We start from the raw sequence: 14,171 nt of genomic DNA on the forward strand, positions 1-14,171 counted from the left end.
GGTCACAGCATACAAAGGTTTAATCAAGTCCGGTATTTACAATCGTTACAGGATGTACAGTCGAGTGGCTACAAAGGTAATAAATGCGTCTACTCTCATTTACAACGACCAGCTACAGAAAACTACATTCAAGTTTTAAATACAAAGTCTACAGACTGACTGAATGGTTGTAAGTTCTTTACAGCTATGCCTTAAAGGGGAGGAGTGCATTGGAGACCACAAGCATTTTCCTGCTGGAATGCATAGAAACCATCAAGTACAGAAGGGCACGTGGATAAAGGGGAAAAAACAAAAATCATTCTTTCAGACAGAGCAACCTCTCTACTCCAGGAAATGATTTCTCAATGATTTCTATCAAAACAGAGAAAATCTGGCATTGTAACAGAAACACGAGTGGGATTTTTTTTCTCCTCTGTCATCTCCTTCCATGGGAAGAGAAACAAGAAAATACTGTATGCAGAAAGGTAAAGCAAGCACGTGAAAGGGGCTAACACACAGTGGTATGTTCACCCTTTTCCCCAGTCTTGCCTTGCTGGAGCTGGCCCTGTTTTAAAAATGTGCTTCTGTGCAAGCAAGACCTTGATGGCTCTCAGGCTGCACAAACAAGTGGCATGAACTCTAATTTGGGAAAAAGCATCTACCTGTGAATGTGCAGAGGGCAGTTTACAGAACTGACTCTGAGTACTTTCAGTGTATTAAGTAATCAGAGTAATACACTCGGTCCTTTTGACAGTGTAAAAAATATGACACCCTTAGAACTTGCACATCATTTGTAGTTCTATCAAACAGTCCTTTTGCAGACATTGTGTCACTTGAGATTTTCATGATGAAGAAGCAGAGTTAACATCCGCACTTCAAAACAGATGGCTGCAGAAAAGCACCAGAGTTGTGGGAGACATCCCAGCCAACTCTAGTCTAGTTCTCCCCCTTTTTTCTTCAGTACTACAAAGTTTTTGCTTCATCCAGGAGAACTCTCATAATTTGGACAACATTTGTGTACTGACGGCATACTGCAAAACAGGAGAAACTTCCTCTTGTATGGGGGTTTGCTGACAGTGATTGAAAGGTCTGGTTGCATTTTCTAGAACTGTTTCAGCTCAGTATAAAAACAGGTAAAACATAAAACCCCAAAGTGAAAAATGCAGTATTCATACAGGTCTTTGAATGCACTGACAGTAAAAGCCACAGAAGGTACAATGCTGCTGAAACCCGGGGAAAGACTGCCACTGATTTCAGTGACTTCTTGGATTAGGTCCCAATTGGTAAGGAAACTGAAGTCCACAGTGTGCTAATGAACAACCAGAACAAGCGTTCAGACTGCAACATCTGTAGCTTGTGGAAGCAAAGACTGACTTCTACAATTCAACAGCTTCACCCAACTTTATAGGAACAAATTCCACCATGTCTAATATACTTCAGTGGTGTAATTCAGTATGATAACTGTACTGGCATTAACAAAAAATATGAAACCTCATGAACAATCAAAACAATGCAGACCATTAAGTAGGTGCCACAGACACCAACATGCAACAAAAGTAAATTACGCCTCTGAAATCAAGGTGCATTAGAATATATGTTGAGCTCATGGCCATCTGTCTTTCCAAGAGACTTTTGGGACACATGATCTAACTCTGGCTGGAAATATTATATAAAGAAAAATAAATCATCTTTCAATGGACTATCTAGTGTATCACTAAAAATCCACATGAAAGCTGATTTTAAACTGTGTCACGCATCTACTGCTCTGTATCTCACCAATTATAACCTACTGTATTTCATACCTACATAGAAAAATGAACTGGAATTGAAGCTTTTTAATATCAGGTACAGCGTAGATGTTAACCCACAAAAGAGCCTGTCTACTATTCTAGTTATACTCAGATTTATATTGTAATAAAAATGGAAGTTTCCTAATGTTACTGAGTAAAAGATTAACACTTGAGAACTTCATATGGAATCCAGATCTTCAGCACCCTGGTGATACTCATACTTTGTACTATTATTGGGGGTTAAGTCCTGTGAGTTACAGAGGCTCCAGAGCACTGAGCTGGCCCATGTCTGGTAGGACTAAGCCCTCAATACATTTCATGTAACTTAATTGCATTTTTTCTGATGAGCAACATACTAACATGTATTGCACCTGATCTGGGGAAAAAAAATAAAAAGCTTTGACTAAATGTAAACAGGACATCCTAGCATTCCTGCAAGGACTGGGGAACAAGGCTGCAGGATCAGAAGTGACACGCATACTCCCTGAACCATTAAAACTCCAGAGCTCCTGACAAGAAGTAATACAACCTGTGGGTCAGGTATGCTAGTAGTCCTTTAGCATAAATAGACTGCCACTGCCTCCCAGACAGATGGGATTTGGGAATGAAGCACACTGATCTGCAGAGCTACAGGAAAGAAACTTTTTTGTCTACAGGAAGTCATCCTGCAAAATTTGTCACAGATTTTTGCAGCTGAGAAAGAAAATACCGGTGGAGATTTGAAGTAAGTGTCTCAAACATTTTCCAGCGGTATGGATTGAGATAGTGATTATGCCATTAAGTTTTATGTAGCTTTACATTACAGCCAATCGCACTACATACTTACTGCCTGTCATGTAGGCTGCAAAAGACAAATCTGTAGAAAAAACTATGTCTAAAGTGTATCCTATACATAGTTACATTGTCCCATCTGTACACTGGGAATTTTACTTTTTCTAACGTCTACTAAAACATCCACTGCTGCTAAATACTGCAGATTAGGAAGTACATTATCATTTCAGATAGCTATTTAACTTACTTGAAATTACTGCTTACAGGTGATTTTCCTAAGTTTTTTATTGTTCAGACTATATGGACTCTTTAAATGGGCAGATTCTGCTTTTCCTAGCACAAGAAGACCACGTATGAAGCAACAAGTGGCTTGTAACATTCTTCAGCTTGGAAAAAGAATCTATTAGACAATTCTAAAATGCTATTAACTTTGCAGAAATAATCATCCAGATGTGAAGTATTATTATATATTTGATGCACAATTATAAATATTTGAAGTGTCTTGTTAAAACTCAACATGTCAGAAAGTTTAATTTTACCATAGGTTACACAATTTTTCTACCCAATTTTGTGATCTTAGCCAGCTTGGACAAAAAAAAAAAAAAAAAAAAAATCATTTCCAACTATATTTAAATAGCAGGTTAGCATAATGCCATGGCTGTTAGGATTATTAAAACCTCACATTGATGCTATGCTGCCTAAAGATTCTCTTTGAGTTGTGCACAAGGCAGACAGAGCATAAAGAATTGCATTTGCTAGTTTCGGGCTTCAGGTGACTACTATCCAGGTATTAAATAACCTGACACAATCATGTATCTAGAGACACCATTTATGCATGCACATTGTCAGAGTGGAGCTCACTCTTGAATCAAGCAAGTTGTGTTGCTGCCCTTGGAACACAGCTGGAGACTATGTTCATTACTTTACAAAAGGTGCAGTGAAACTCCTAGGTTTTCTTGTGCATATTTTAGTTTAGACAACAGGTATAAATACACATCTTTGCAGATTATATAAAGGATACTGCTTCCTGACATAAATGACTGATTGCCCTAAATATAGGGTGGAGACATTAAATGAGAGATTTTATATATTCAGCTTAGGGCTAGTAGTGAAGACATCAAAAAGTAACAAACAGGCTTCCCAGGTTTGTTCTACACAAACTCCATTAGCTCAATATTTACTTTTGTGTCTTAAATTTGAAGTCTTGATGTTAAAATACTACAAATCTCACATCATGTCCAGAGGATTAAGTTTATTTTTCATTAAAGGTTCCACGTACTTATTTAAAAGTATACTTGCTGCACAGAAAGCTTCATTTAAGAGACAAAAGGAAAACAGACTGCTCTTAAAAGTTTGGTCCTTCAGGATATATACCTATTGTGACTGACCCGCAGCCACTAGCATAAAGGCCAGTCTGGTGTCAAAGCTTCCACTGTGAAAGAGCTTGCAAAAGAGTAGGAGTTATCACATCTTGTTATTAACAGCCTACCTCTAACCAGGGTCAGCACAGGAACAAGAGAAGCTGTTAAGTTACAGACCCACAAACAGAAGGACAACCAAGTCAGTCATTACCTGATTTCCCTTCCAAACAGTCCCAGAAAATGCAATCCAGACCTTCTTGTCAGAGGCACCTTCTTTACAGCAACAGGGAGACAGATGACAGTAGGCAGACACTAAATAGCAAAGCTGGTCTGATCATCCTGCCATCCAGAGTCTGCCATGCATGCAGCTCTGCTCTGCTACCTTATGGTACGAACCACAGACAAGCTTTGCACTTGCTAACAGGTACTGTTTTTATACTGAGCTAGCAGGTATTCCTTTTTATAAACATTTTCTTCAGCTGCTGAGGTATACATACTGTAGAACATAAAAACAACTCATACCTTCCCCAGCTACCACAATATAAAGCTATACTGGAATGGTCATTTTATCCAAACTATCTAACAAAACACATATAATTCATTCTGTTAAAGTAAAAAATGACTTGCACTACAAGGATCAGGTTATTTTTCTTCTTGACACTTAAGACTTCTGGGAATCTGACTGCTGGAAACGGTTTAGCTTCTCTGGATTATTTGATGCCATTTGAGAAAAGTCACGGAAAATGTCCTGATAAATTTCATCTCCTAGGTAGAAAAAGAAAAAGAAAAGAGTTTCAAATACATTTGCGTTACTTAACATCACCCACCATTACACAAATGCCCTATTGTGCTACCAATTACTGTGTAACACATTCATGTCTAAAGATTGCTTAAAGATGGAATGATGCTGATGTGAACTCTTTGGGACCGTTTATTTGCATGCATGTTCTGTAGAAGCAAATTAAACAAAGCTGAACTATACCTGAAAGTGTAAACCTCACAGGCAGCCACACAGAGGAAAGTTCAGAGTTAGAAAGGAAAAAATGAAAGCATTTTAAAGCAATGTAAAAAGAAAAATGTTTATTAGCTATTAAAGAATAAAATCCTTGTTTTTGCAAGGAGGTCCTAACCAAGATTCTCTTCAGAAAAGTTGAATTACAGCATGATTTGTAATGTAAATAAGGTCAGAAGTCTTACAGACAGAACTCTCTATGAAAGAAACAAATCAGCAAGCAACAGTATATATAAAAAAAAAGCAATCCTAAGCATAGAAGTTATTTTTCATATCTCCTTTTGGTCTATTACATCAGCAAATATAGATTTTTACATGTATTACTGAACATCCATTACATCTTTTAGTTTTATCTAAAAGAGTGATGATATTTTCCTTAAATGTCTTTACCCTTTGTGCTTAAACACAACTCGACTAAAAGGGCATATCCCAAAATGAGGGATAGCAGCAATTTCTACCAGGCCTGTCTCCCTCTCCCTTCCTGTCTACACAGGAAAACACATTCAGGAACGATTACTTCTTGAGCCCTTGCCAACTCATTCTTTCGCCACTTTAAAACGGACATTTTTACATTCATCTGCTGCAGCATTTTGGGCCTTGAGTTCAGGTTTCATTTTAAAACATTAACCATACCCTGTTGCCCTTCAAAGGGAATTAAATGCATAAAACACTTGGTCTGGTCAGGAACTATGCAGCTATCCAAATTCTACTGTCTTCCCAATGCAGATAACCACAGAGGACACAAGATCCCAGCACTACGGTTTCTTGCTGACAGCTTGATTAATAGCATAACAAAGGAATCAACCCAAAAATCTTTCTCATCATGTATTTGAACATGAAGATTTTATCTGCCCCCCCCCCCCATGACTGCAGATGTATTATTCCAGAACTTTTTTTCCCAAATGGCAGTTTTAAAAATATTTTTGTGTTTAAAAGTTTGTACTACAGTGAAAAGCTGCACTGTCTGGATTTTTCCATCTTTTAATGCACATTTCTAACAACAGAACTATTATTCTTTTGGAGATGCGATTCATTCATTTGAAAAAACTTTCAGAAATGGTAACTGACCTTTCAGATATATTTAATGTGCATGGCATGTGGGTTTATATCAAACTGTAATGACACAATTCTTCCCAGACTTCAAAAGATAAAATTCATTCCATTCTGCTTTACTAGGAAAAGTCAGTTCTAGTGAAATTTCCTTTTGGTTTTCAGATTTAGTTTCAAGTATGTTCTAGAGATGAAGCAGGCACAGGACACGTTTTACCATAACGGTTTCTGGTTAATACTTGCACTGGGACATAAGCACAGAATGGAGTTGTAACATCACCAAGAGAACAGCTATGATGAGCACAAATCATAGTTAAGCTTGTATGATAAAGCAATTATGCTTTTAATACAGAAGTGGGTTCCACTGGTGAACTAGTACCGTAGGTCAGGTTGCCATATTTGGTTCTTTCAAATTAAGTTGAAAGAAAAAACAAAAGCTATTTCTGCAGGATACACTGAGGGTCTGGTTTTAGCTCTATTACATAACAAAAATATTACATACAAAAATAGACTAAAATAAAGTGCCCCTTTAGTTTGTATGCTCTATTAAAATACTTAATACTGTAAACCTTATAATTATTTTAAAATCCTACTTTAAAATTGAAATCTGGAAATTCCCTTTCCAAGCAATGTTTTCCCTAAAGTGCAGATTTTATGTACAAAAATACTATAACACTGCTTTACTGTAACACCAGAGTAACTCAAAAGGCACACATCATACATTCAAGAAAAGATAGGAAGAAAAAGTAGCAGTACTAATATCAGATAGTTAGCAGACATAACTGTAGCACCAGAAGATGAGCACTCCAGTATTATACAAGAAACAGTACAATGGTGCATATGGCTTCTACCACCAGAAATGAGCTTTTTTGTGGAATAAGCTGGTTTCAGCTAGCTCCCATTCTAGGAATATTTTGGAAGACCAACTGTACCTTGCAAAGCAATATATAAACATTGTCTTAGTAGCTCCCACCAGATGGGTATATTTAAATTAGATACGTTGATGCCATTACCTACATTAGTAATTGTTTCTCAACCACAGCACTAAACTGAAGAAATAGGCAGTTGGCTTCGCTCTGATGACAGCAAACTCACACATTGATATTTACCCTCATGTAGCTTCCAGAAAACATACAATTGTCTTTAAAAATCCTTATTTTCATCTAGAATCATAATTTTGGAAAAGAGGAGTTCTAAAATAAGGGCAGTGCAGATAACTTAACACGCATCTGCAGCGAAAAAGACCTGCCTCCTCTATGACTACGTAAAGTTATCATACCTCACAAGAGCAGAGACAGGTTTTGTGCTTACACTTACACATTGACACAACCGTTCAATAGCAGGCTAGCAGACATTAACATTTAAAATGCTCAAATATTTGCTTCAACTTTCAGAAGAGACTTCAGCAGCAAGTAAAGAATCGAGCAGAGGAAAAGCTATGCTGTTCACAGATACAGCAAGATCTCCTGGCTGGGACACTGTGCTATAGCTTGTGGCCTGAATTTAACAATAATTCTACCCTTCCACTGATTTTGGGCAAGCTTCACCCATTGTGGCAGCTCTACTCGCCTTTGTCAATCTTGCCTGTTTACAAGGATCAGATATCATCTGTAAAATACCTGGATGAGATTGTATCAGCTGCAGTCTCTAGGTTCTACTGTAATACAAACTGATGAAAAAGTCACAAAGTTTTGAGTGACAGACTTATCCAGGTTCTTATTTCCCCTACCTAACTGAAGAATCTGTCTAAAAAAACATTTTAAGCAAGATGTCAGGGAAAATAGTCTCCACCACCTCCAGTTTAAACACGTTCATATTTTCATGTTAAGTACTGCCTGTATTTGCTATGAATGAAACATTTTACTAAATATTTGTAATGTTTAATGACCAACTAAGGCTTTTTGTACAGACTACAGTAACACATTTTCTGGTTTATAATAATTTTGGATTTGTGACGGGTCAATTAAGTGATCTAAAATTTTAATTCATGATTTAGCACAGAGCTTTCGAACCAAAATACTTATCTCCCTTAACACAATGGCATCTTCCTATTTGAAACTGATAGTTACTAGTTCTACCTCTTAAAATAAAAATGAAGAGAATCAAAAATACTTTAGAATTTGTTATGTGCAGCCTGTCAGTGAACTAGTATGCATTATATCAGAAAATAGCTCTACATTCAAAATGGCCAAACTGGCAAAAGCCTCTTTCATATACATAGCCTGCTGCATTTTTTGAGTGTGGAATTTTTCCTCATTTAAGCTCATAATCAAGGGTATACTTTTAAGTTATCTGTTGCTTTGTCAAAGAAAGCATTTGAACATCTGAACGTCTATAGAACATTTACTGTTTTAAGCCGAATTTTCTAGAAGATCTGTTTAAACTTGATAAACACCTATTCTTAAGGAGAAACTAAGTAAATTTGGTTATCAGTGTTGCCTCTTGAGTACATTCCAGCCCCAATCTGGTAACAGGCATAAGCACACACAATCCTTGTGAATCGATGGGAAATACATAAGGGATTTATAGGAGTGAGCCAAGAGTACTGAGCATTCAACCTTAAAAATAAGGCTTGCCTTTCACTACTGCCAGGTACAGCAGTGTGTTTTTAGCTGTCTAACTTAACAATAAGTGTGCTTTCATTACTGACATTTGTAGGAGATGAAATTAGGTTTCCTATGGAAGCATACCATAACAGAAGAAATGGTTTGCATAAGTATCGCATCAGAACATAGTGTAAATTGGGACTGAGTGCCTGAGAATACAGTTTGTTTAATTAAATAGTTTGTTACTTTCTCGTAACTGTTGGCTCGAATGTCTGCCAATTTTTATTCTTTTAATCAAATGGCAAGATACTATGCATACAAAAATACATACTTAAGAATGACTGTTTTGTTTCATATTTGTATCTTAACAAAAAATATTTAAAAATAAAATCTGAGGAAATAATACTTTCCTATTTCTGTTTGAAGTCATTTTGAAATATTTGATGTACATTTTTACATTGGTGTGCAAGCATTTTTTTTTCTTAAAATAAAGAAAAAAGAGGAGCATTCCACAGGAAGGAAAATGATATCCTGTCATAAGATGAACTCCTCAACTGCCTCTGAGCAACATGGGTCAGAAGGCTGCTATTGAATAATGTCAGGTAAATCCTAACATGACATGAGTTTCAATGGAACATCAATAGGAGAAAACTGTATAGACAACTAGCAGCAAAGAGGTTGGTAATGGCTGTAGTAACATACACTACTATAATAATGTACTTTAAACACTCTCCTTTTAGGTCCCCTAAATACTCTGACAAAGTCACACCAGCAAATTTCAATGAAGCTTTAACATGGGTCAGCTGTTGATAAAAATCATTACTGTAGGAAGCTATTTTAAATTTCCCTCAAATCCTAAGAATCTAATTGTAAACTGATAAATTCCTGAATACACTTCTTATACTGCATTTCAGTATGGTTATTAGTAGAGTATTGACCTGGCTGTCCATAGAGTCCTTCTGATTCACGCATTTCTTCATTCATCCTTGCTAAACGCAACCTGTGATTTAGAAAACAAGAGAACAGTGTCATATTTGAAGCACTAAGAGACTGCAGTTCAAGACCTACAATGCACTTCTGAACCTCACACCAGAGGGGGCATCTATGGATACTGCACCCTCTTTGATTTTACTTTTGCTCTGCCTGTTTTTATGTAAAGGAGTTCTGGCATTTCTTTTATTTTTAAAGTTGAAACAAAATAGGAAACTCTAGTTACCCAGTCAAAAACAGGAGGTACAACTTACAACGTTACAATATCTGCATTTGCAGCTTCTACTGCTATACTCAATGGATCCTTCCCATCTTCATCAGTGGCATGCTGGTTTGCTCCTCGTTTTAGGAATAAACACACTTGTCTGTTTAGAAAAAGCATTTAAAAAATATTTCCACAACAATAAAGGAAGAAGGCAAATAAATTCAAGCTGGATGCAATGTATTTGGCTTAAATCATCCAAGTCTCTTGAACAGATTAAAACAGTGCTGTTCATCTAGAGCAACTAAGATGTTACCATAGTAGTAAGCAAAACCTTACTTATTTAATCCACATTACAAAGAGCCTAACCCAAATCACGCTAACGCAGCAAGAAGTTGAACCCTTCAGAAGCAAGACTCTACCCTCCTGTATTACCCTCAGGTTGTAGAACCAAAAATCTCATCCCTTTCACCACAACAGACAAGAAGCACTGAGCAGGATAAATCAATACAGGAAAGAATACAGCTCACACATGCCTGATTTACCCAATAAAAGCTGATATAATTTTTATTCTGCTATTAAAATTCTACATCTTTATAAACGGGCAAACTGACCAAGATTACACCTTGAACTCTCCCAAGCTGTTGTACTGTACTTAGAATTTATGAATGCAGTTTGAGCACTACCAATGTTGTGTCCTCATCTGAGTTGAACTGTTACAGGGTTTCAGTTAAAGCCATGATTCCAAAACTCAAGATGTAATGCAGTACATTTTGAAATGAGATATACTCTCAATGCAACACAGAAGTGGGATGAGTGAGCAAAAGCCTAGGCTGTCGCACACCATTTCTCCTATTTGTATCATATTTCCTGAGAAACTAAGAAAAATCTCATGAGTCTTCACCAGAAGTTCACGCTATTTCAAAGCATTATTAAATACATGTTTAAAATTAGACTAGAGTGTGTTTAAAGGTGTACTTTGCTAGCGATGGGACTGACTGCTAATTCAAAGTGTTATTTCCTCTCTTTTCACAAAAGTTAAGAAAAACCTAGATCATGAAATATACTAAAATGCCAGAATATTTGGGGAAATGAAGAAGCTTCACATTAACAAGTAGAGTAAAGGATGGCCATGTACAAATCCTGGAGCAGTGAGTTACCCAGTGTGTCCTAGAACGGTGGCGTGGTGGAGAGGTCCCCTTCCCTTCATGTCCCTGATGTTCACATTGGCCCCATTCTGCAGCAAAAACTCACAAGTAACCAACGAACCCTATGGAATAAAAGCAAAGAAACAATTCAGCACCAGATCTCTGGAATAAGAGCCAAACCTGCTCTGCCTTCTCACCACTGAGTCATGTGGCAAAGGGAACAAAAGGAATTTGCTTCCATATCAAATTTAAACACTGCTAGGTTATACAATTCCAAACAAAGCATTAACAGGAAAAAAATAGTTCAGAAACAACTTTGAGAGAACACTGTATAGACAACTTCAGCACCACATTATCATTCACTGGCAAAGCAAGCAGTTCAAAAGAAACAGTGACACAGAAATATCCCTGTTATTCCACTTCCCCTCCTCCCACATCAGCTAGTGCTGTACATCACATACCCCTCGCACTGCCTGAATGAGTGGTGTTGCTTTGTTTTCTTCTAGGTTGACCCAGTTTACTTCAGCTCCATGAGCCAATGCTTCCGCCATATCAGGAAGATTCTTCTCAAAGGCAGCTCGATACAGCTGCAATCCTGGACTAGGCTGCTTGGAGTCACAGAACACAGAAGACTCTTGCTTGTCTCCTTCTGGAGGGGAAAAAAAATGCTTATCCAACCTCTGGTTTTATAAGGTACCTCCTGGAATTCTGACCAAAAACGTCATTTCTCTGGTGTAAGGTAGCTCCAGTTTTGCAGACACTGTGCACTGTTGCCTCATTCTGCCAGGACAAGTCACAGATGCCTTTAGCTTGTTCCAACATTCAGGCACGGCCACTTCACAGAATTATTACTGCCCAGAAAACATTATCTCCCACAGTATTGGCACGTGTGCATATCCTTCAATCTACATATTCCATATAATTTTTAAGAAATTATTTCAGGTTAGCAGTGTGGTTTACCCTATACAGCAAGATATGAATAGAACTAATTTCCTGCAGATAGTCATACAAATACATCTTCATCTGCAACAGCTGGGTAGACTTGAATATGAGACTGATACTGTTCTGACCTGATTTTTGTTAAAAGATAGCATTGTTATTTACTGATTACTTGTGCTGCTATAATCTTTTGGACTAAAGCATAATCTCTCTTATCATCTCGATAAGTTACACAGAATGAAGTCTGGGAGATAAAGACTTTGTCAGATATAAGCTTTCATGAGATACAGCATCCTAAGTGTTTCAACAACACAGGCAAAAAAAGCATCCAAGCCTCATGCTGCTTGCCTACAAACCACAGCTGTGAACTACTGGATTTAAAGCATACCTCAGAAGAGTGCTTTGATGTAGAAGAGTAAGTTTGTTTTACAAATAAATGTTCTGGATATTTTGACAGACCATACTCAATACCTCTGTCAGACCAGAATGCCAACATTAGATAGCAAATAATATCATCAATAAGTTTATAAAACATTCAGTAAAGAGGGAGTAATGCTTAAAGACATGGTCAATTCCACATAAGCAGAAAACAGAACAATTAAGCAAGAATACTCAAACAACATGTAAAACAGCAACCGACTTAACAGCAATTCCATCGCCAAAGATTTAACTATTTATAAAAGGATTATGCATTTCTATGGAGGCTTGTCTATAAAAATGCAGCATTGCTCTGTCCATGAAAAAATGCAATTCTGGCTCAGTATCATCTGACTGGAAAAAAAATTACTCTTTGAACTCATTTAGAAGGATTCAAAGTCATTGTTGCTACCAAGCCCAGAGGACAGAAAGGTGTCACTCAAGCAATTACCACCATTGTTAAAAATGTTTCAGCCCATCAGGTAGAAAAGATGAATTGTATCACCAAGTACTAATCCCTTTTACAAGAACATGCTACCAAGAAGTGATTAGATTTTCATTTTACAATGCAAAGCTCAACGCACCTGGTTCATACAAGCTGTTGGCTGATATAGTAGAGGCAAGGTGTTCTCTACTGTTATCAACACTCTGCTGGATCCCACTGTCACTGCTTTGCACTGTTTTGGGGAGAAACTGTGATTACTATGCAGACTGCAAGTTACCTAATCTTCACAGATACCATGATAATATAGCAAACTCTTATACTTGGTCCTGAACACATAGGGGTTTTTTTAATGACTAGTAATTATTCCATAGTGCATCCACAGAAAAATATGAAGTCACATATTGCAACCATAACATCTGTAATAATAATAAGTGTCAAAGATTATTAGAAAGGAAAAGATCAGGATAAGTAAAAAAGCTTAAATTATTTAATAAAACCACTAAGCAATGCAGTAGCCTGGAGGCAATAGATTAAAGGCAGGGAGATGGCCACAACACACAATGGATCACTAGAGCAAATACTGAACACGCCATAGCTGTAGTACTTACTACTACGTAGTTTTGAAGAGGTATCAAAGTAGGAGAAGAGTGAATCTAGTTCATCAGGACAGAACAGAGACTCCCGCCTCGCCTCGTCGCTACTTACAGCAACCGCTGGGACATGCAAGTTAGCAAAGCACAAAGCAGGCAGTAAGGAGGGGATAGGGCAGGAAAGAACGTTATTGGAAAAAATAAGAAGAATGAAAATATGGAGGAAAGAAGGTGGTTAATATGTTTCTGAATAAGCATCCCCACTCCAAACTCTTCCCCGCCTAAAAATGCACATGTCTGAATAAACCTTTTCTCCCCCACACTTTTGAACTAGGCTATGACCTATTTTAAATCAGATTCTGGTTTCTCTGCAGGAGGCAGGAAATCAATTAATACAAAAATATGTTACTTAAAAAAGAATGTGGGTAACATAGCTGAGAAGTGTGTAAATACCTTTATGGGCTGCCACACCCTGTCCCCCTGCCAAAAGGGATTTTTCAGGGCCACTGTGCCTTTTCTCTTCCTTACTTTGAAGCAAACCTTTTGTTCCAGATTCAGGCAGAGATACTGACGCAGGCTGCTTCTCTACAAACTTTCTTTCCACATATTTTGCTCTGATGTATGCCTCCTTCTCCTGCCTGTCATACAGAAAAACACTAGAGTTCATAAGCTAATATTTTAGTATTAAAACAATGTCCACTTCATACTAAAGCCAGTATCCAAAACTGTAGTTTGGCATTGCACATAAGACACATTTTCAGGACATTTTCAAAAATATGAAAAGCACGCTTTACAACTCCTTCTGGATTCTCAATTAGATTCTGAATAAAGCTCAAAAGAAAGTAATTTTGTTAAGTTTGTATATGTTGGTTTTGTTCTGGTTTTTTTTTTTTTTTTAGGCAGAAGCCTTATAAAGTGGTATGTGGAAGAA

General features: G+C 37.3%; 1 protein-coding gene across 4 annotated transcripts in view; it reads right to left on the reverse strand.

Moving 5' to 3' along the window:
• Positions 1-41: 41 nt before the first annotated feature.
• ACAP2 (ArfGAP with coiled-coil, ankyrin repeat and PH domains 2) overlaps positions 42-14,171 on the reverse strand; it is a 69,614-nt gene continuing 55,484 nt past the window's right edge. For 3 of the 4 annotated variants that reach the window (XM_080623815.1, XM_080623812.1, XM_080623814.1), the window contains 7 exons: positions 13,694-13,878; positions 12,790-12,882; positions 11,311-11,498; positions 10,862-10,971; positions 9,754-9,864; positions 9,448-9,509; positions 42-4,666 (listed from right to left, as the gene is read on the reverse strand). In XM_080623815.1, the coding sequence (XP_080479941.1) occupies positions 4,563-4,666; positions 9,448-9,509; positions 9,754-9,864; positions 10,862-10,971; positions 11,311-11,498; positions 12,790-12,882; positions 13,694-13,878 (853 nt within the window). In that variant the 3' untranslated portion in view covers positions 42-4,562. The remainder of the gene's footprint in view (positions 4,667-9,447; positions 9,510-9,753; positions 9,865-10,861; positions 10,972-11,310; positions 11,499-12,789; positions 12,883-13,693; positions 13,879-14,171) is intronic. The other variant, XM_080623813.1, reaches the window with a different exon arrangement.

This window comes from Psittacula echo (genome assembly GCF_963264785.1).
Source record: "Psittacula echo genome assembly, chromosome: 7".
In the NCBI taxonomy this organism is placed as follows: Eukaryota; Metazoa; Chordata; class Aves; order Psittaciformes; family Psittacidae; genus Psittacula; species Psittacula echo.